The 23,650-nt window shown below is 38.3% G+C and overlaps 1 protein-coding gene across 1 annotated transcript in view; it reads left to right on the top strand.

The window, feature by feature from the left end:
- The window catches only part of med27 (mediator complex subunit 27), a 295,482-nt gene extending 273,407 nt beyond the window's left edge, over nucleotides 1–22,075 (top strand). The window contains exons 6-8 of the mRNA XM_059993780.1: nucleotides 7,664–7,705; nucleotides 14,455–14,532; nucleotides 20,624–22,075. Of these exons, the coding sequence (XP_059849763.1) occupies nucleotides 7,664–7,705; nucleotides 14,455–14,532; nucleotides 20,624–20,758 (255 nt within the window). The 3' untranslated portion in view covers nucleotides 20,759–22,075. The remainder of the gene's footprint in view (nucleotides 1–7,663; nucleotides 7,706–14,454; nucleotides 14,533–20,623) is intronic.
- Nucleotides 22,076–23,650: the final 1,575 nt, after the last annotated feature.

Genomic DNA, 23,650 nt, shown 5'->3' with positions numbered 1-23,650 from the left:
GCATATCTAAAGTTATGAGCTGTTTACATAACTTGTAAACTTGTAAGTTTTGAGCTGTTTACATGTTAACATTTCTAGCCAGCAGATTGAAAGTTCCAGACTGTCTGGGGAATTGTTACATTGGATCCAAGCGGTCACACAATAAAACAGCTCCATATATTGTGACGGCAATACGAATGTGCAAACATGTACACAGTGATAAACTAGCTTCAAATAGAACACCTTGATTAGCACAAGTTCATTGGAAAAAGAAAACTATTTGGCCCACTGATCTTAGATAGCTGACTAAAGTTCATATTTTAGGTCAACTGATGGTGGTTTGAGGGACAACAATGAGACTGTGGTCATATGCTGTGTTACCCTAATACAGAGTACCTTGTGATACACTAGGTCACCAGCATGCCAACTAACTCGCAGCATGATAAGTACATTCAATCACCACAAAGATATCATAAATCACAGATACATTATGAGCAACCTGTTTCTAACATGAGAATGAAACATTTTTGAAAACATTGTAAATCAATATTGAAGAGCAAGTACTCTCTGCATTAGAGTAGTCAGTATTTACTCTCTTAAATTAAGTTGCTTGCAATGGGAAACAGCAATCTAAACAGGTGATCACTACAGTATTATTTATAGTGCAGTGAACTCTAATAAAATCAAATGGAGGAAAATTAGAACTGCTTCTTGGAACACAGGGGAATGGTTGTGAAAGGAGCTGGATTAGGAGACAGCACATCTGTATATTTGCTGGTCATTTTGGGTGTAATGATAAAGTTGTAGTTTCTATAATTTCATAAAATCAGAAACAGTCGCTTTCAACCCACCCCATCCAAGCCGATTGTGATGTCAATTCTATTGCCGGCATGAGACCAATATTCCACTACACCTTTCCTATCCAAGCACCTATCTAAGTGCCTTCTAAATGCAGTTGATGACAAAATTGCATTTGTCTATAGAGGAGAAGTCATGGATATTGAGGAGAGAGTGGGCAACCTAGCATGAACCACAAGTGGTGGCAGTCCTTAAGGGAATTAATATCATTAAGAGGAACTGATCAGAAATGCTTAATGGCACATAAAAGCAGATTGACGGGAAATCGAAGTGGATTGACTGGCCTGTTAAATCCTGAGAAGAAGGAGAGCATTCATAAAAGGAATCACAAGGATAATGAGGGGATGGCTATGATTATTAATTAAACATATCAACAGAGTATATTAAAGATGTTCAGTGTAATTTTACAAGTTTCTTACATTATTATAACAAGAAATGAACCATTAGAGGTAATTACAAATTCCAAAACAGAATACTGAAATTAAAAATGATGAAGTCACAGAATGGTTACTGCACAGAAGGGATCATTCAGCGTTTCCAGTGTATACTGGTCTCATGCCAGAGCCGTGTATTTCTTCTCTTTCAGATACTCATCCAAAATGAACGTTGCAATTAAATCACCTGCTTGCACTTCATATTCTTAACTGCTCTCTTTTTTTAAGATCATCAGCACATTACTGCTTATTACAACTATCATCTTAACTCAATGTCGCTTAAGTTCTGAACCTCACCTCAAACTAAAAGGTTAATTAACTCCTTTTACATCCAAAAGTTTATGGGGATAAGGCAGGTGAGTGGAGATAAGTCCATGGCCAGATCAGCTATGATCTTATAGAATGGTGGAGCAGGCTCAACGGGCCAGATGGCCAACTTCTGCTCCTATTTCTTATGTTTTAATGTTCTCTGTATATCCTAATGACAGCTCCAGATTCTAAGAATCAGCTACACGCATTGGGAAATTTAAAGCAACCAATCAACTTCATTTATTTTCAGTTTTTCATTAATTGTTTTGTTTTTATATTTTCATATAAATGTATCTCAAGTGTAGTATATGGTAACATATACATACTTTGATAATTATTTTTTTTGGCTTTGACTACCAACCTGCATGACTTGGTGATGTTGGATGTAACCAGAGCACCAAGAGGGCCACAGGGAAACGTTCAAACACAGAAAACACTTGAGGTCAGGATTGAACCTAAATCTTTGGCATTGTGCTGCAGCATCTCCACTAACCATACTGCTGCCCTCCTTTCCTCAAAGGATAGTGGAAGCAGAACCTTTTGAATATTTTTAAGGCAGTAGTAGGTTGAGAAAAAAGTCACTGAATGATTACCACTGGTAGACAAGATTGTGGAACTGAGATTGCAGTCAGATCGGCCATGGTGTGACAGGCTCGAGAGGCCACATCGCCTAGTACTATCTTTACTTAGACTATTTGTAGCCAGATCAAATTGTGCAAGTATCATTGTGGCAACATCTATGAAACAGCAATCAAAAAGATGAAAATTGCTGTTTTGATTCAACTAAAAATGTTGACTTTTGCTATTTGCCTCCGCAGCTGCTGCTTGACTTGCAAAGTTCTTCCAGTGTTCATTTTTTCATTCTAGTTTCCAACATTTGTGATTTGTTTTTTTACCTCATCTCTGTCTTAAGTGGCTGACCTCTGCAAGAAGAATTATTTTCTCAATATTTACTCTGTCATGTCCCATCAGGATCTTGTACATTTCAGTCATGTCATCTGTCCCTCTTTTAAATTCCAGAGACGCGAGCCTTCTCTGTCAAATCTTTTATCATAAAAAACCTATTTGAACTATTTCCAACACATCTTTTCTTAAAATAAGAAAACTAATACTGTCACTTAGTAGCCCAGTTGCAGTCTCACCAATGCCTTCATACTGTAACTTCCCTAATTTTGTATTCATTTCCCACAGTAATAAACAATAACATTTTAAATTGTCCACTTTACCTGTATACTCAATAAACTTTTGTAAAATTGTGCAAAGGCATACCCATTTTTTCTGCATTTCAAAGCTTTACATTCTCTCACTATTTAGATATTTTTACTGTCAAGATAACATTTTCTGAGCTACAGCAGCTGAAGACATCGGCTTCCACTTCTGTGTCTACTCTATTAGATGCACTCCTGCACCTGTCTGTATGTTTTACAACTTGAAAACAGGGAAGTTAGTAGTAATCAAGTTTGTATCAAATATTGAATTAGTAGATGGGACATTCCTTTTGTATACTTTTAAATATAAGATTAAATCTACTTTTCTTAAAAACTGGTAAATGTTTAAAATAATTTGTGAGATAGTTTAAAGTTAAGAGTCTGTATCTGGTTGGATTTTGCTCTTAGAGAAGTTATTGAAGAAGATGATCTTCAGTGGTGTGAATGGCAGCTCTCATCCACACTTTGTTTTCTTAAATTTCATTTGCACCTACCTTTTGGCAGGCTGGGTCATTAACTTAACTGTGAAGTAGATACAGTCTGTTTTATGCTATGAGTTACTTATTTTGAAGTGCTAATCGTTGTAAGTGTTGGTGTTTGATGGTCTTCAGTCAGCGCAAAGATCTTTCTTATTAAAATGTAGTCTTTAAGTAATATCACATAAGCTCCAAGAGAGTCATGGCCACCTCTACTGCCATGATGAAGTAACACTCAGGTTGGAGGACCAATACCTCATTTTCTATCTGGCTAGTCTCTAACCTGATGGCATTAACATTGATTTCTCTCATTTCTGGCAATTTCTAACCCCATCATTCTCTTTTTCTATCCCCCATTCTGACTCCCCTCTTACCCCTTCTCTTCTCATCCTCTCTGGTGTCCCTCCTCTTTTTCCCATGGTCCACTCTGATCTTCTTCAGCTGTTTACCTTTTCCACCTTTTGCCTTCCAGCGTCTCACTTCATCCCATTTGCTCCACCTAATTGACTTCACTTACTATCTGCCATTTCACACTGCATATCCTTCCCCTCTCCACCTCTTTATTCTGGCTTCTCCCTTCCTTCTGAGTCTTGATGAAAGGTCCCAATCTGAAACATTGCTTGTTTATTCCTCTTTTGTGTTTATCAAAATTTGGTTGTTCGTTGGTATTAAGACAAGATTTTTGTGTGAAAAATATCGTTCTGGAACAAATTCAGTTGCACTGTACAACATGTTTAATGAATAAGCATCTTTCACTGAATATATTTCCCACATTAGTTAACATTTGCAGGATAAGTAAACTGTTCAATTGAAATTACTACTTTGAAATTCTTCAGTGTTGCAATAGACATACAATGATGCAAGACTTTCTCAGTGAACTTGATTATTTATAAATGATTGGAAAGCAAACTTCTCTCCACCAGATGATAATGTCAGCATTTTCTCAAAAAGAGTACGTTGCAAATATGATAATGTAATCTGTGTGGCATGTATGATGGTTGCTTTATTTAGTTTCTTTATTTTAATTCCAGCACTGGCAGACTAGAATTCATTGTTCATTTCTAATTACCCTTGAAATGACTGCAACACTTTCCTGAACTGAATGAAGACATTCCCACTCTGTTGCTTTGCTGATAGTTCGACGACCCAGACCTATGACAACAGAAAGCATTATGCCTTTCCTAGTCAGTATCATGTGGAGGAACTGTAGTGACTTTCCATGTGGTTGCTAACTTGTCATTTATTTATTGAGATACAGCACAGAATAAGCCCTTCCGGCCATTCGAGCCACGCCGCCCAGCAATCCTGATTTCACCCTCGCCTAATCACGGGATAGTTTGCAATGACCAAATAACCTACCAATTGGTACATCTTTGGACTGTGGGAGGAAACCAGAGAACCCAGAGGAAACCCATGCAGTCACGGGGAGAGCGTACAAACTCCTTATAGGCAGTGGCGCGAGTTGAACCCCGGTCTGTGGTACAGTAAAATGTTGTGCTGGCCACTATGCTCCCATGCCGTTCTAGGTGACGGGGCATGTTGAAAATGTGGGCCATTACGAAATATATTTTGGAATGGGAATGATTATTATTGTCGAATGTACCACAATACAGTGAAAAGCTTCACTTGCAACCTGTCCGTGCATTACACAGAACACTAAGGTCGAACAAGGTAAAATATGATCAGAATTCAGAAAAAAGTTTAACAGCTACAAAGGAAGTGCAGTGCAGGTAAACAATAAGATGTAAGATCATAACAAGAGATATTGTGAGATCAGGTATCCTATCTTATTTTACTAGGGAATCATTCAATAATCTTGTAACAGTGGGATAGAAGCTGTCGTTGAGCCTGGTGGTATATGCTTTCGGATTTTTTTTTATCTTCTGCCCAATGGAGGAGGGGAGAAGAGAAAATGTCTGGGGTGGGTGCAGTCTTTGATTATGCTGGCTGCTTTATTGAGGCAGTGAGAAGTATGGAAAGAGTCCATGGAGAGGAGGCTGGTTTCCACGATGTGCTGTGCAGCGACCACAACTGTCTGCAGTTTCTTGCAATAATGTGCAAAATTCAAAGTAAAATTTATTATCAGAGTACATACATGTGATCACATACAGCCCTGAGATTTTTTTCAGCAGGCATACTTAGCAATGTATCGAACGGTAACTGTAAAAAGGATCTGTAAACTGTAAACAAACTGTGCAAATACAGATGATAAATAAATAGCAATAAATAACGAGCATGAAATAACAAGATAAAAGAGTCCTTAAATAAAGGTGTCATCTTTTGATGGTTGAGGGGTAGTAACTGTTCTTGAACCTGGTGGTGCAGATACTGAAGCACTTGTACCTTCTCCCTGATGGCAGCAGAGAGAAAAGAGCATGGCCAGGATGGTGAGGATCTCTGATGATGGATGCTGCTTTTCTACATCGTTTCGTGTAGATGTACTGAATGGTTGGGAGGGTTTTCCCCATGATGTACTAGGCCGAATCCACTACCTTTTGTCGGATTTACCACTCAGAGGCATTGGTGTTCCCATAGCAAGCCGTAACGTAGCAGTAACCACACCTTCCACCACACATTTATAGACGTTTGCCAAGGTTTTTGATGACATGCTGAATCTCCGCAAACTCCTGAGGAAGTAGAGGTGCTGCCGTGCTTTCTTCACAATTACATTTATATGATGGGTCCAAGACAGATCCTCTGAGATAGTGACACCCAGGAATTTATAGTTACTTTACCTCTCCTGAAGTCTACTGTCACTTCCTTGATCTTATTAGCATTATTTGAGAGGTTTTTGTTATTACACCACTCAGTCAAATTTTTAATCCTGTATGCTGGTTCATCACAAACTTGCATATGGTGTTGGAGCTGTACTTAGCCACACAGTCCTAGATGTAGAGTAGAGCAGGAAGTAAACCACACATCCCTGTGGTTGCCATAACAAGCTGTTTTGCATCAGATACAATGTTTTTTATGGTACATCAGTGACAATTGGTAAGGGTCAACAGGGACATCCAAATTTATATATCCTGCTGAAGAAGTAAAGGCATTGGTGAGCTTTCTTGGCTATGGCATTAACATGGTTGGATTAAGTCAGGCTATTGTGATGTTCATTCCTAGAAACTTGAAGCTCTCAACCCTCTCAATCTCAACATTTTTGACATCGCATATGCACTCCCCCACCCCCCCCCACCACCACCACTCCTTCCTGAAGTCAATGACCAACTCTTCTGTTTTGATGACATTGAGGGAGAAGATTGATGTCACGACACCATGTTACTATCCTCTCTATTTCCATCCATTCTTATTGACTTATTCTTATTTGTGATGCGGTGCACTACAGTGGTGTCATCCGCAAACCTGTAGATGTATTTAGTGCAGAATCTGGCTCTGCAGTAATGAGTGCAGGGGGTTAAGGACACAACCTTGTGGAGCACCAGTGTTTAGAATAATCATAATGGAAATTTTGCTACCTATCCTTACTGGTTGTGGCCTGTTCTTCGGGAAGTTGAGGATCCAGACCATTCTGCAGTCATAGTACACTGGTGACGTTGGAAGAGGAATCTCTAGTGTGGGATGTAGGGAGCCGATCATGCATGTTCCTTTGTGCTGGACGTTATGTGTATAATGTCTAATCTGGTTTTCAGATTACTTGAGACAAATGAGAGACTGGATGGTGCAGTCTACAAGAGTCTGGTGTTCTGATCTATGGATCAGGATTCAAACTCAGCTGAGATAAGTAGAATAGCTGTAGGTTTAGCCCTTGAAAATTAAAATTGGATTGATCAAACCCATTCCCCACAAGTATAATCCTAAGACTATAACTTTGTCATTAATTAGTATTATATTGGGAATGTCTACTTGGTACTTCTGCAGTATTATTTCCAGCTAAATAATAATTAAGAATAGAATCTTCACGTAATCTCTGAACACCAGCAAGCTACAGGATTCTCAGTTTACATACAACATTGATGATTTAAGGTCTATGGTACTCTTCAGCCCTCATCTCTAAGGAACCGTCACAATCTCACCATTATTTCCTAAGTGTATTGGTCAGGCTCCTCTTGAGTGAAATGAACAAGTCTTGGTTTTGTATGAAAGCAGGTGATAGTGGACGCAATTGGGAATTAGATTGAACATGACTGGTCTTGTTCCAAAAAAGACTAAACAGCTGTTAGTCCAAACTTCTACCTGAAATCATGTTGGATTGGAATCTATAGATAAATTGATAGATTTCAAACCCACCATGCTGCATGTTTTATTCAATTGTTCTAGATTTATTACTACTTATTTTACATAAATGATCTTTCAAGCAAGTGAAGTATTTCATAATTTCATTCAGAAATTATCTTATTTATATTTAGTGGTCTACAGTCTCTTATTTTTGCCTCTTATTTTACAGCTGGATATATGGTCCAAGTCAAATTATCATGTATTTCAGAAGGTGAGTATCCTATTATTATTCTTTTTAAGATGTTCAGTTCAATGCCCATATTCATATAAATGCCAGCTTCAAGCAGATTTTTGAAATGAGGCGAGTGTCCAATTGTTCACTTAGATAGAGTGAGAGAGATTTAATTCAAGTAATTTTTACCATCTTGCTTTCAATTGAAAAGAGAATAACATTTTAATCATCTGCTCAGTGAACAAAAAAAAGATTGTAATTCCTCTAACCCTGTAATTGAGCCCATTTTATCAATAGGTAATGAATTCCCAATATATTTTTGGTTAAATGACCTAAATCTGCTGAGCTGAAGCAACTGAGTAGTTAATGTATTGTATCATGATTGCTAGTTAAGAATAACTTTTGAATATGGTTGTAAAATTATCTGATGTTTACATGCAATTATTAATGTTCTTAGTAACGCTATTTATTAATGTTCTTAGAACGCTATTTGTTCTTGGCTATACTGTATTAAGTCATCACTTTCTCAAGGGAAACACAAACGAATGTATCACTGAAATGAGGTACATAAATGACAAAGGAGAAATGATTTAGTTTTACAAAATCTTTCAAACATGAAAGCACACAAGCCATTATTTTGTGGTCAACTTAACTGAATGTCACTCAGTGCACATTATACTTCCACTTGGCCAAATACCTATTGGAGACAGTTGTTGTGGTTAGAAATGCATTTAATTGTGGCTCAATACTAAGTAAACACAACAGGCAATTATCTTATGTTTGGAAAGTAATGGGACGTCTTCAGATGGTTTCTTCAAGATGTCAGTGCTGAATTGTTTAGCAGTAATTATGCCATTAAAATCTGATGCATCAAATTGGACTAGCCTTAATCATTAAAATTAACAGCAAAAGTTAGGTATCTCATTTTCATCAGTAGAATAAAACTAGGTCTGGCTTAGTACTCATTGAGCAAAGGCTGTAGTAGGTCCTTGTGATTATGTTGGCATCAGCTGATATTTTTTGAGACTCTGTGCCTTTGCCCACCCTCAAGATATATTGACTCCCATTTTAAGTCTGATAATGGCCATTGCTTTAACCCTGACAGATAAAAATTAGAAGTTTCTTTTGAAAAGCTGTAACAAAAAAATCCAGGAGCACTAAATTGGTGACATAGTGTATCCCGTTAAAGTGTGTGCGTCTAATTCAAATATGTTATATAATCCACTTATTTTGAATTTTAAAAGTATCATAATAATTGCCATGAACAATTAAAAAGATTTATTTTGAGAAAATGTGTTAGAAATTATTTCCCCAGATCAGTGAGTGAGTAACTGGGGAGTTTAATTTTAAGCAGGTTAAAAGAACAAAGAAATAAAAACTCGTGACTTTTTCTTTCTGCTGAATGGGAGCATAATTTACCTTGGCCTTTAAGAAAATGAACACATTGTTTACATTTTTTAAGAAGGGAATGGAACCAAATGGGTAACTGTTACAGAGAACCAAAACTAACACATTTTTGTAGGTTGAAAAAAAATCTGATTCTGTTAGTAAGTAGATAACAAGCTGTAACAAAGGCTTAACCATGTAGCAAAAATGTGTTTGTTGTAAAGTGTACAAATTTTAGTAAACTCTGCCTAGTTTAGCATGGGCGTCTGGGTGGTTCACCATTGTAATGGATCAGTTCTCATCGTTTTTCCTTCAGTAAGACTTGCTCTTTTCCAAAAGGTTGTTAAATCGGGCAACAAGCATTTCTTTAAGCCTGAAGGTTAAAAATGAGGAGTTTCCTTTGAAAAGCAGTAATGTAAAATCCAAATATCAAGGGCAATAAATTGGGCTGATCGATTTTTAGCAGGTCTGATTTATGGTTGCCCAGAAAAAAATTATCACTTTCCATTTAAAGGCGATAAATTCTCGCTTATTGTACTTACAGTGGCATGCGAAAGTTTGGGACTTCCCCTGCTCAAAATTTCTGTTACTGTGAATAGCTAAGTGAGTAAAAGATGACCTGATTTCCAAAAGGCATAAAGTTAAAGATGACACATTTCTTTAATATTTTAAGCAAGATTACTTTATTTCCATCTTCCACAGTTTCAAAAAAAAATAAAGGAAAAGGGGTCGAAGCAAAAGTTTGGGCACCCTGCATGGTCAGTACTTAGTAACACCCCCTTTGACAAGTATCAGAGCTTGCAAACACATTCTGTAGCCATTTTCGCTCATTCTTCCTTGCAAAAGGCTTCTAGTTCTGTGACATTCTTGGACCATCTTGCATGCACTGCTCTTTTGAGGTCTGTCCACAGATTTTCGATGATGTTTAGGTTGAGGGACTGTGAGGGCCATGACAAAACCTTCAGCTTGTGCCTCTTGATAGTCCATTGTGGATTTTGAGGTGTGATAGGATCATTATCCTGTTGTAGAAACCATCCTCTTTTCATCTTCAGCTTTTTTACAGATGGTGTGATGTTTGCTTCCAGAATTTGCTGGTATTTAATTGAATTAATTCTTCCCTGTACCAGTGAAATGTTCCCTGTGCCACTGGCTGGAACACAAGCATGATCAATCCACCCCCCTGCTTAACAGGTGGAGAGGTGTTCTTTTCATGAAATGCTGCACCCTTTTTTCTCCAAACATGCCTTTGCTCATTGCAGCCAAAAAGTTCTATTTAAACTTCATCAGTCCACAGGACTTGTTTCCAAATTGCGTCAGGCTTGTTTTGATGGTCCTTTACAAACTTATGATGCTGAATTTTGTGGTGAGGACGCAGAAAAGGTTTTCTTCTGATGACTCTTCCATGAAGGTCATATTTGTGCAGGTGTTGCTACACAGCAAAACAGTGCACCACCACTCCAGAGTCTGCTAAGTCTTCCTGAAGGTCTTTTGCAGTCAAACGGGGGTTTTGATTTGCCTTTCCAGCAATCCTACGAGTAGTTCTCTTGGAAAGTTCTCTTGGTCTTCCAGACCTCAACTTGACCTCCACCATTGCTGTTAACTCCCATTTCTTAATTACATTACAAACTGAGGAAATGTCTACCTGAAAACACTTTGCTGTCTTCTCATAGCCTTCTCCTGCTTTGTGGGCATCATTTATTTTAATTTTCAGAGTGCTAGGCAGCTGCTTAGAGGAGCCCATGGCAGCTGGTTGTTGGGAAAAGGTTTGAGGATTCAGGGTATTTATAAAGCTTTGAAATTTGCATCACCCGGCCTTTCCTAACGATGACTATGAGCAAGCCAGAGCCCTAACAAGCTGATTAAGGTCTGAGACCTTGGTAAAAGTTATCTGAGAGCTCAAATCTCTTGGGGTGCCAAACTTTTGCATAGTGCTCCTTTCCTTGTTTTCCCACTCTAAAATTGTACAAAACAAAATTAATACACTAATCTTTCTTAAATGTTGAAAAGAATGTTTCATCTTTAACTTTATGACTTTTGGAGATCAGTTCATCTTCTACTCACTTAACTATTCACAGTAACAGAAATTTTGACTAGGGGTGCCCGGACTTTTGGATGCCACTGTATGCTGTGAGCATTTGCTTTTTACCAATCCTGAAATTTTTGGGAAGATTGCAGTTAGTCAATAAGTCAGAATTAGTCAATAACAAGTGTGTACGATCTGTAAGAGTGTTAAAACATTGCAACCCTGCAGCAATCAGAGAACGGCATTAACCCTTAAAGGCAAGCAGTGGCTTAAAATTTTGGAGCATGGCACTAAACATCAGTAATTTTTAATTCACTAATTAAGGTGCATTCCAGTTTCTAGGCAAATTGAATTTGTAATTTGCAAATACATGTTGTTACAGATGTGTGGGAGAGAAAGAAACATTATCCATTAAATTCTTCATGTAATGAGAGCTGTAATCTTGAACTTTCAAGAAAACAAACCGTGAACAGATTGTTGTTGATAAAGGCATTAATTACAATTACACATTACAGTTCTTCTCTCTGCCTAAGCATAAGCATCATATTTTGCTCTTGCAATTGATGCTCAATGAAAATAATTCCTATCCTGTAAATTTCAGTGACATTCTTGGTCCTTCTGAAGTAACTTTGCTCTATTTTAAGAATATGCAGTCCTTTTTTTTGCATGTTCTGATTTAAGTGTCCATTGCTTTTATCTCTTGTGCAGAATCTCATTAATGGCAAGTATTGACAGGCAACATGTGCGCACAAATGTGTTCAGTTTCCTTATTTCAGGTAGATATCCTTTCATGAGGCTTGGCATATTTGTAAGGCAGGGTCAGTGAAGTATTTGCAAAGAATTCCCAAAATGAAAGAACTTGTGGAAATCAAGCATCCTTTGTAGCAAAAACCATGCAAAGACCAATTCTGACTTATCCGGCTGTGAGTATTGACTTTAAAAATTTAACAGAAAGCAGGCAGATTTCAGGATATTTCAAAAAATGTTGGCCCCATTACTTTTGGATACTGAAACACCATGGCTGCTAAAGATACTCAGCAGTTCAGTCAGAATCTGTGGAGGGTTATGTTTCCCTTTAATGTTACCTGAGATTTTAATTCTGTTTCTCTTTCCATAGGTTCTGCCCAACTTGCTGAGTATTTTCAGCATTTTGTGTTGTAGTTCTTGAAACTGAGTTAGAATCCATCTTATGATTGGGTGATTGCTTGGTGGGACAGCTGTACTTAGTCTGCAGGGGTGATTCTGAACCCTTTTGCATGTCCCTTTAATTCTCAGCCTCACTCTTATTCTAGCCTTGGTCTGTCTGTAGCCTCCTCCACTGTATAGTGAGGCCCAGTGTAAACTAGAGGAACAATATCTTTCTTCTAGGCATTTAGCATTTTTTTGGAATGAATGAATTTTCCAACTGCTGTCTTGCAATTTCCCATGTTTCATACCTGTCCCATTTTCACCGCTGTTTCTATATAGTGCCTTGCTAACTGTACTCGTGCTCTTAATCAGTCTCCATTCTGTCTTTCGTGTTGTACCTCATTTTTCCCTTACCACCCACCCCCTCCAGCTCAGCTTTCAAAAGCGATGCCCTCCACTCTACCACTAATTCTGAGGAAAGAACTTTGACCCAAATGCTGACTGTTATTTTGCAGGTGTTGTTTGGCTGGCTGAGTCTTTCGAGAATTTCTATTATTTTGTTTTAGAATCCATCTTATATTGAAAAAATGACCACTCTCATGCCTGGTTTAAGAGTGAAAGTGCTGAGTTTAGTGGAGGTTTATTTTCTTAAGTTTGGAACTCTGATATATTGGCATTTATTCCATGTGTTCTGTCTGTCTGATCTTGATCCTGGTGGAATCAGAATCAGATTTATTATCACTGACATATGTCATGAAATGGCATATAATGACCCAAAGCAAGAAATTATAAGATTCCTCAGAAACAGCAAACCTATGATCACAAAACTGAACTCAATCCTGCTACAACATGAAGTGAGAACTGGAGGAAGAAATTTCAGAGCACCAATGCCTTGAACTCTATAAAGGGTTCATTATGACATAAGCAAATGCAGCTACATTTAGTCATGTAGCTATCTTTCAGTTACAAAGTGGTGGAAGGAAACAGGTTGTTAGTTAATGTTTAAGAAAAATTACTTATTTTGATTATAGTTCAGAAAATAACAAAAAAGTGATAATTGTAGGAAACATTTTCATCATCATCTTCTACCATGGTACTTACATTAAAGAACTGCAAATACATAAAGAACAGCCACGAATTCCACAGTATGTATTTTTTGAAATGTTGCATGAAAATTAGTTGCAAGCCATCAATCGCATTATCTCATCCACACCACTCTCATGAATTATAAAGTGATCCGATCTGAAAATTGCCCAAGAACCATTTATTCACAATCTTGATGGAAAACATAATTGACTACATTTCATCTCTAGACAGCTTCCATTGACAGGCCACAGAGAAGGCTTTAGAAGGCTTTTGTTTTTATATAAAATAGATCTTTTGTTTACTTGCATTTTACTATGTTGAATGGGATGTACAGCATCTCATCATTTAACCTAGAAATAACTGACTGAGCAATGTTTTATCTTTCTATTTGTTCCTTCGTTTCTTTCAAAATAACAAGCTACCTTTAAAATTATGTTCCTATTTGGTAACATGTTTACTGCTGAAGAAGCAGTAATGTAAACAAATACAAAATCTCTTTCTGAACATTTTAGATAAAAATTAATTTGAGTCTATGCAATTCATTCTGGTCATGGAAATCTGCAGGGCTGTAGGAGGGAATTGTCCTAACTTCTTTGACAGATCAAGCTAGAGATAGCCCCACTCTTCTCCAGTCATACTGTGTTGATGGGATCCAGAGATAGATTTTATCAGTGATCAGTCCATGGTGATAGTTGGAGTCATCTGTCCAATTGAGCTCAGATGTTTCCCCACTTTACTTCCTACCACTGAGCAGTCAAAAGCCAGGAGAATGCTGTTCACAGGACTGAATGAAAAATAGAAAGGACAAGATTGGAAAATTACAGCAATGAACTGATAAAAAAAACCTGAATGAAAACCAGATGTTAGAGAGGCTGAAAATACTTCATTGGATTTATTTTCTGTAAATCAAGTGTTAATTTTTATAAATATAAAAGAGTTTTTAAAGCAAATTTGGGAATGTAATTCTGCCTGTAAAACCAATAAAAATCAGAAATCCAGCAACAAGGTAAAATATTCATTTACCTAGATCTTTCTTGGATACTCTTATATACATTTCAGTTTAGACCCAAATAACTGATTTTTGCAATGAATCAGTTGAACATTGCAGACAGTTCTCTCAATGGTCACGTTTTCTAGCTTTCTTTTATTCTCATTTCTCTTTCAGGTGACGGATCATGCCACTACAGCACTGCTGCATTATCAGCTGCCTCAAATGCCAGACGTAGTTGTCAGGTCCTTCATGGTAAGTGAAACTCAGCTGGATTTCTCTAACCCTCCATGTATGCGTCTGCCCTCCAATTATGTGATATTTAAATTTCATGCATTTAATGGGACTTAAAGTGGGCCTCAGTACTTCCCATATTTAAATACTTAACTCCAAAACAGAAGGGTTCTCAAATGAATTTCAAATCACTTTCTTCTTATGTTGCTGGATAATCCTACTGAGTTCCACAGGAGTAAAAGAGAAATTAACTCCGTAAGACTTCTCTGTCCAACACTGCCATTTCCATGACATCATAAAATGCCCTATGCAGATAATCTGCTGTCACATAGCCTTCCTCTCCAAGATTGCACAGACTCACTTTCAAGGACTCAACAACTCATATTCTTAGTGTTACTTAACCGTTTTTTTTAAATTTATTTATCTGTCTATTTATTTGCATTTGCGCAGTGCATGATCTTTTTTTACATTAATTGCTTATCAGTCTTCGTGTTAGTTTTTCTTTTGTACTTCTTTGCTCTCTTGTGAATACCTGCAAAAAATGAATCTTGAAAGTATATGGTGGCAAATACGTACTTTGATAATAAATTTACTTTAAACTTTGAATGATGCTGAAATAAACTAGTTGTAAGAGCTTTTTGTGGATGCTGTAAATACGAGTGGGCATCATGGTAGCATAATAGCTCAGGGTGTTGGGGTTTGGAATTCAATTCTAGCGTCCCATATAAGTAGTTTCCCCCATAAGCGCGTGGGGTTTCTCTAGGTGCTTTGCTTTTCCTTCCACAGTCCAAAGATGTAGCAGTTAGTAATTTAATTGTGTTCATTGTGTTACAAGAATCAGCCCTCGTAATAATGGTTAGAGAGGAACAGGGAGAATCTGTAATTACTGATGAAGTACCTTTATTGAGTCAACGGAGGAACATGTGAACTTGCACCACAGAATACCTGTGTGCGCATTTCTAAATTTTCCTGACCTTCCATGAACAGTCAAAGAATAGAAAAGAAACCAATTAAAAATAAGTTTCTGCTGCTGGCCACGTATTCCTCAGAGTCCCATTTCAAATCTCCACGTCTGTGGGGCACCTCACATCCACAAAGGCAAGTCATCACTGTCTTGTATGTGAAATCCTCTGCTTTTATTCTCATTTCTTACCAATTCTATATTGCATTCCAGTGTCATTGTCTATCGGTCATGTATCTGACTTTTAATACCTTTTTATAGGCTCTGCTCCAGGCTAGCATCCATTTATTGCCATTTTCTCAGCAAGTGACAATCGGTATTTTATGGCTTTTTGTTCTCAATCAGCAACCTGCTTGAGTCACGCAGGGCAAATGCAGACCCCAACAATCACAAACCTGCATGCCATATCCAGCCAAAGAACGCCTCACAAATAACTTATTTGTAAATGATCTCTTGTTCACCAGATTACCTGAAGCATAATTGGCTCTACTCTAAAACACTGACCAAGCCAAGCAACTTCATCTCATTAAATGGAGAACAGAGAGTCTATTCATAAATGGCAGCCTCCATCTACTTCCTTATGGCAAGAACAAAGGCAATTGGTTTCTTTGCTTCCACTGTCCTTAACTCATTCAAATTCACTGATTTGTAAGTTGTAGTTCTTTCTGGCCAACAATTGTAAATTGTCCTTTGCTTAAGCTAAGGTTAAATAAGTGGGTTGCTGGGAGGTGTGGCTCGTTAGGCCAGAAGGGCCTATTTCGTTCTGTATCTCCAAATAAATAAATAATGTTTTTATATCCTAAAACTCAAAAGCTTTAGTTTGCTAGCTCACTTAAAATGTTTTCCTTTAATCTTCATAGCAAGTGTTTGATGTTCAACATCCAAGTAAGTCGTTTTTGGAAGAAAAGACATTTTAAGATACGATCTCAGCCATTAGTTCTATATTATTGAAGTTGTTTTTCTAACTGTTGATACTTTCTTGATTATATGAGGTACTGATATATATTGATTTCATTTGGTATTGTGGAGGATGGGTTGATTGTTGCAGATACAAAGTAACTTAAAGAAATGAAATACAAGGGTAATTACTCAAGACTGAAAAAATCTACAAGGTTCTGCTTTAAACATAGACCCTTTTACTGAACTTGTAAAGGATGTGGTTAATCAAAAAATCATTTTCTGTGTGTTTTAAATTCACATCTCATTATAAATGTAAGAACTGCTGTACTAGTTTATGTACTGGAGGTCTCTCACTAGTGTATTCACATCCTGCCTGCAGCCATATGAACTAACAAAGAACTCTTAAATCACCTGAAGCTCCTCTTGCTGAGCTATATTGTAACTTAAGCCTGCTCTATCAGGCTGCATATTCCTATTGTAACTACATATATTTCCTAAATTCCAGGATAGAGACCAACTAGTTTTAAAGGATCTTGGTGATTATAGTGATGACTTGCAGTGGACTGAAAAGCTTGAGCATGTCGATATTAAGAAAGAGGATGTGCTGGAGCTTTTGGAAAGCATCAAGTTGGATAAGTTGCCAGCACCAGATGAGATGTACCCCAGGCTACTGTGGGAGGCGAGGGAGGAGATTGCTGAGCCTCTGGCGATGATCTTTGCATCATCAATGGGGACAGGAGAGGTTCCGGAGGATTGCAGGGTTGGGGATGATGTTCCTTTATTCAAGAAAGGGAGTAGAGATAGCCCAGGAAATTATAGACCAGTGAGTGGTAAATTGATGGAGAAGATCCTGAGGGGCAGGATTTATGAACATTTGGAGAGGTATAATATGATTAGGAATAGTCAGCATGGCTTTGTCAAAGGCAGGTTGTGCCTTACGAACCTGATTGAATTTTTGGAGGATGTGACCAAACACATTGATGAAGGAAGAGCAGTAGATGTAGTGTATATGGATTTCAGCAAGGCTTAGTGAGAAAGTAAGGAGGCATGGGATCCAAGGGTACATTGCTTTGTGGATCCCGAACTGGCTTGCCCACAGAAGGCAAAGAATGGTTGTAGATGGGTGATATTCTGCATGGAGGTCAGTGTCCAGTGGTGTGCCTCAGGGATCTGTTCTGGGACCCTTACTCTTCATGATTTTTATAAATGACCTGGATGAGGAAGTGGAGGGATGGGTTAGTAAGTTTGCTGATGACACAAAGGTTGGAGGTGTTGTGGATAGTGTGGAGGGCTGTCAGAGGTTACAGCGGGACATTGACAGGATGCAAAACTGGGCTGAGAAGTGGCAAATGGAGTTCAACCCAGATAAGTGTGAGATGTTTCGGTTTGTTAGGTCAAATATGATAGCAGAATATACTATTAATGGGAAGATTCTTGGCAGTATGGAGGATCAGAGTGATCTTGGGGTCCAAGTCCAAAGAAAGCTCAAAGCGCAGCTGAACAGGTTGAGTCTGTGGTTAAGAAGGCATACGGTGCATTGGACTTCATTAATTGTGGGAGTGAGTTTAAGAGCCAAGAGGTAATGTTGCAGCTATATAGGACCCTGGTCAGACCCCATTTGGAGTACTATGCTCAGTTCTGGTCACCTTACTACAGGAAGGATGTGAAAACCATAGAAAGGGTGCAGAGGATGCAAGGATGTTGCCTGGATTGGGGAGCATGCCTTATGAAAACAGGTTGAGTGAATTGGGCCTTTTCTCCTTGGAGTGACGGAGGATGAGAGGTGACCTGATAGAGGTGTATAAGATGATGAGAGGCATTGATCGTGTCGATAGTCAGAGGCTTTTTCTCAGGGCTGAAATGGTTGCCATAAGAAGACACAGGTTTAAGGTGCTGGGGAGTAGGTACAGAGGAGATGTCAGGGGTAAGTTTTTTTACACAGAGTGGTGAGTGCGTGGAATGGGCTGCTGGCAATGGTGGTGGAGGGGGATACGTTAGGGTCTTTTGAGAGACTTTTGGATGGGCACATGGAGCTTAGAAAAATGGAGGGCTATGAGTAAGGCCTAGTAATTTCTAAGATAGGGACACGTTCAGCACAACTTTTTGGGCCAAAGGGCCTGTATTGTGCTGTAGGTTTTCTGTGTTTCTAAAATATGATCACCCCTTTCCTGTCAGTCCTGAAGAAGGGTTTCAGCCCAAAACATCAACTGTTTACTCCTTTCCATAGATGTTGCCTGACCTGCTGAGTTCCTCCAGAATTCTGTGTGTGTTGTTTTAAAATAGGTTTCTCTCTTTATTCCACTGAATGTCTCTGATATTCTGCTTACAACATGATGGAGCCACAAAAAAAACGTGATTCTAATTTGGGGATGGGGCCAAAGGAACATTAAAATATCATTTCTGATGTATCAAAGCTAAAACCTTTCATATTAATTCAGTGATGGGCTTCAAAAAGATAAGAACGTGTGTATGTGTCCATCTGGGTCTAATGAGAGAGGGAAGGTGATGGTTCTAAAGTAATAGAAAAAATGTATTCCTGTTCTCTACTTTTGTTGTTTCTATGTTACAGTAACAGTGACAGGGTTAATGTTGGCATTAAATTTGAGCTATTTTATAAGAAAATGCAATCTATTTTATGCTATTTTCATTTCAGTGGCTCCAGATTTAATAATAATCTCATCTGCAAGATTAAAACATAGAAGTTTCAGGTCTTTGGAGAATGCTCTCTTTTACCAATAAGGTCCTTAAGGGCTTTAGTGATACTTACCTTTTCACTAGCATCGTAGTTCAGAAGGATATATGAGTTATTAATGAGTTTTTCAGCTGAATCCCACAGATAAAACAATTAATTAAAGATAGCTTTGTAAGTAATAAACAGCCCTGAAGTTTGAACCTGAATAGGATTTGTATTTTTCAGCTGTGCAGGCTCTGTCATATTGGCTCCTTGTGGAAATGAAATATTAAATAATACCATATTTTTCCACTTTTCACCAATATTAACATAGTTCACAGATATTGTATGTCAGTGTTCCCATTAAAGTAAATGTGGTATTGTGTTTGACTTACTTTCCATAATTAGGGATGTATTATTTATCACTCTGGACCATGAAAGTGAACACAAAGTCAGGACACTGTCTCTGGGACTACTGTAGACCTCATCTCATCTCATCATAAGATGTTCCTTCCAACTTCACTGTGCCCCTCCTCACACTCTTGTCTCTTATCTAAGTTTCATGGGCAGGGATATCCAAAATGGCCCATATTGCTCTCTGCTCTAGTCCCATTGAACTCATACCTTCAAACCTGACACCATCGTGTGCCCCCTTGTCCCTTCTCCTCCCACATTCTTAGCACCTGTTTATCCAGTTTTCTTCTGCCCATTTTCCCCTCTAAATCTGGTTCCACCAATAAGCTACAAGTCTCTGCAGCATCTCTTCCTCGTACTGCTTTCTTTTCCCACTTCCTCCTGATGCACTGTCTCAACCCCGAAGCTTCAAGGTATATATTGTGCTTCCACAGTTATTGCTTGACCCTTTGAGTTCTTCTGCATTCTGTTTTTTTTTGTTCAAGATTCTAGCAACTGTAGTCTCTTTCATCTTCAAGTCTCACAATACCTCTGTATTGTGGTCACACGCCCTTTTGGAATTAGATTTCCTCTGTTTCTTATTTTACTGGTGAAAGTTATTAATTTTAACAATTTTGATTAAGTAGATTTCCTGTGGAGTTTGATTAAACATGCTGTAATGAGCAAGATGATTAATGGGTCCATCAGACTTGAGCAAAATAAAGATCGGCTTTCATGGTAATCACATCTGTGAGTACATGTCAATGCCCTCAATGTTTGTGTAGAATCAGAATAAAATAGATCTTTTAAAAACACAGCTTTTTGGTTGTGTTCACAGAATTACAGTAGCACAAGTCAAGACCTTTCTCTGGCCTTTTAGGTTGATGATGCAGAAGGATATAAACTGGATATAGTGAAGGATATAAACTGGGCAGGTGTACAAGACAGGTGTTCCAAATGGTATCCTCTGGTCAATCATGGAATTTGTGTGACTGCAGAATTTTGATTTATGATATTTCAAAAGTAGAGATCTGTAAAAGAACTCAAGTGGAGCATAATGGTGTGCAAGCTGTTATTCTTGTTTAAAATTATTGATAAGTAGCAAGTTTTTAATGAAATTTAAAAATTAATGTTGCAATATTTTTTTAAAAAGCTGATCTTTTGTTTCTCTGATTAATTTTTTCCAGACTTGGCTGCGAAGTTACATTAAATTATTCCAGGCTACGTGTCAGCGATGTGGAAAATATCTTCAGGATGGACTACCTCCCACGTGGAGGGACTTCCGCACGCTTGAGGCCTTTCATGATACTTGCAGGCAGTAACATTTGACTCCTGGTCTTGTTGCTAAGGATCATATCAGGATTTAATGATGTATACTTCACAAGATTCAAAGACATTGATTTGATATGCTTAGTTTAAGAATTCTAAACTATTTCCTGCAGGGTAGAATGATTCTTCCACCAATTTTGTATTCAGAAAAAATTATTTTATTATAAAAGACCTTAAATTGGTATGAATAATGTTACATATAAATAGGTTATGTAAATCATTGAATTTAACATTTTTAAGGGTAAATTTTTTTAAAAATTATATCATGGTTTACATATGTACATTAGGACTTACTTTAATATTTGTCCTTTTTATTCTGCATTCATATCATGTTCCAGGCTTATCTTACTCATATACTCAGCTGTCTGTGCTAAAATCAGAAATTCATAAGGCTCTTCCACTTAAGTGTACAGCCATTAATGTTTACAGCAAAGTTTTGCCAAGGCTTATGTCCTCTTATTTTTTGCTCTCTGTCATAAACACTTGGATCATTTCTTATTTTCACTTCTCACCATGTAACTCTGAAATGCGTTTTACTTCTGTCATATTTTCATTTCATTAACTAAATTAACATATTTTAAACATGATTCTAGAAATGGCTACATTGCAGTTATAAAACTCAAGGTAACATTTCATCATTAACTTCAGTTTCAACACCATTGTTCCTAAGACATTTGACAGACAGCAGGAAACATGCAGTTATTTTTTGAAACCTGGGGAAATTAATGTAATTATTCTTTATGAGAGGTAGGGATAATTGTGTGAAAGAATATCACAGCCATCAGTCTATTCACATTTCAACATGGGGTTCTGGAATGTTCTTGAAGATGTCTTTGCATTGTTTTTGGTATGATAGCAAACAGAAACTAGACTAAATTGTCAAGTCATAATCGAAAATCATAATTTGAATTGGCCTTTAACCTCAGTCTAATGAGAGGTTTCTGAGGAGATAATTTAGGAAAAGGTTGCCAGTTACTGCACAGGATTGGGCAAAATAGTGGTTACATTTGCCTAGATTTTCCATGTCAGTTTTAATCCATAACCATTTGCTTTTTCTGATGGGCCTATGAGTATTCCTATACTTGTGTCACCTGAAAATAATGTGGATTGAGATGCATCTAGTGCTTCAACAACATTTTCAAGAGAAATGTTACTTTAATGGTTTAAACAGGTAAGCTTGTTATGTCTTGTTTTGTCATAGCCAGAATTATTTCATGTTGAATTGGAACCTAGAAATTCTCCATTTCAAAATTGCATTGTGAGTTTTGAATGTCATATGTTTTTTTAAATACTAAATTGAACTGATGGACTGTTCATTGTCGAGTGCTTCATTCAGACATTGTGATGGTTGGGTGAGCTATTAGACTCCCACTGCAATTGCATGTACATTTTGTGCGCCACAGTTCCCAAGGAGACATTGGATTGTGCATAATTAGGCACTTAGCAAAATCCATTAAAAAGAAGGTAGGTTTAAGCGGAGCAGCCAGTGTTAGAGTAGGGTGTTAAGGCTTTGGTGCGAAGAGGCATAGACTGTAGATAGATTTTTTTCAGTTATTTATTCTTTCTTTATTTCGTATTGCTCATTTAGAGCAGTGGGGTTGCCAGGTAGAAGAGTGGAATGCTCCTCTCACAGGATGTGGGAAGGCAGCGAGGCCTCCAGTGTCCATGATGACTATACCTGCGAGAAGTGCATTCAGCTGCAGTATCCAACAGACTGTGTTAAGCAGTTGGAGCTGGAACTGGATAAACTCCAGATCATTCAGGAAGCTGAGGGGTTGATAGGACGTACAGAAACAACAAAAAATCTGCAGATTTTGATTTTGGAAATCAAAGTAATACACAAAAAATGCTGAAGGATTTCAGCAGGCCAGGCAGCATCTTAATCTGGATTCTTACAGCTACCCCACCCTGTCACTTGTAAAATTGCGAATCCTTCTCTGTCTCCACTGCATCTGCTCTCAAGATGAGACTTTTCATTCCAGAACTAATGAAACGTCCTCCTTCAAAGAAAGAGGCTTTCCTTCTTCCAACATCAATTCTACCCTCACCCACATCTCTTCCATTTCATGTCTGCCCTCGCCTCATCCACCCACCACCTCAACAGGGCTAGGGTTCCTCTTATCCTCACCTACCACCCCACCAGATTCCGTGTCCATCACATAATTCTCTGTAACCATCATCTGCAAAAGGATCCCACCACCAAGCACATCTTTCCCTCTTCTCCCCCCACCCCCATTTCCAACAGTGATCATACTCCACTAATCCCCCTCCTGGTATTTATCCTTACAAGCAGAACAAGCACCACACCTGTCCTTACACTTTCTCCTTCATTACCATTCAGGGCCCAAAACAGTCCTTCCAGGTGAGGTGATGCTTCACCTGTGAGTCTGTTGGAGTCATCTACTGTATCCAGTGCTCCTGCTGTGGCCTCCTGTTTATTGGTGAAACCCAACGTAGATTGGAAGACTGCTTCGCCAAGCATCTGCTCCACCACAAAAAGCAGGATCTCCCACCCATTTCAATTCTACTTCCCATTCCCATTGTGGCATGTCAGTTCAAGGCCTCCTCTACTGCCATGATGAGGCCACACTCAGGTTGGAGGAGCAAACACCCTACATTCTGTTTGGGTACTCTACAGCTTGATGGCATGAACATCGATTTCTCAAACTTCTGGTAATTGCCTCCCCCCCCCCCCCAACTCCCCTTCACCATTCCCCATTCCCATTTCCCCCTCTCACCTGATCTCCCTCTGGTGCTCCTTCCCTTACTTTTCTTCCACGGCCTTCTCTCCTGTCTTATTAGATTCCCCCTTCTGCAGCCTTTATCCCTTTCACTAACTGACTTCCCAGCTCTTTACGTCACTCCTCCCCCTCTCCCAGTTTCAC

This window comes from Hypanus sabinus, chromosome 18, assembly GCF_030144855.1.
Source record: "Hypanus sabinus isolate sHypSab1 chromosome 18, sHypSab1.hap1, whole genome shotgun sequence".
Lineage (NCBI taxonomy): Eukaryota > Metazoa > Chordata > Chondrichthyes > Myliobatiformes > Dasyatidae > Hypanus > Hypanus sabinus.
The sequence above is the reverse complement of the archived record's forward strand: the minus strand, read 5'-3'. Positions and strand labels throughout refer to the sequence as shown.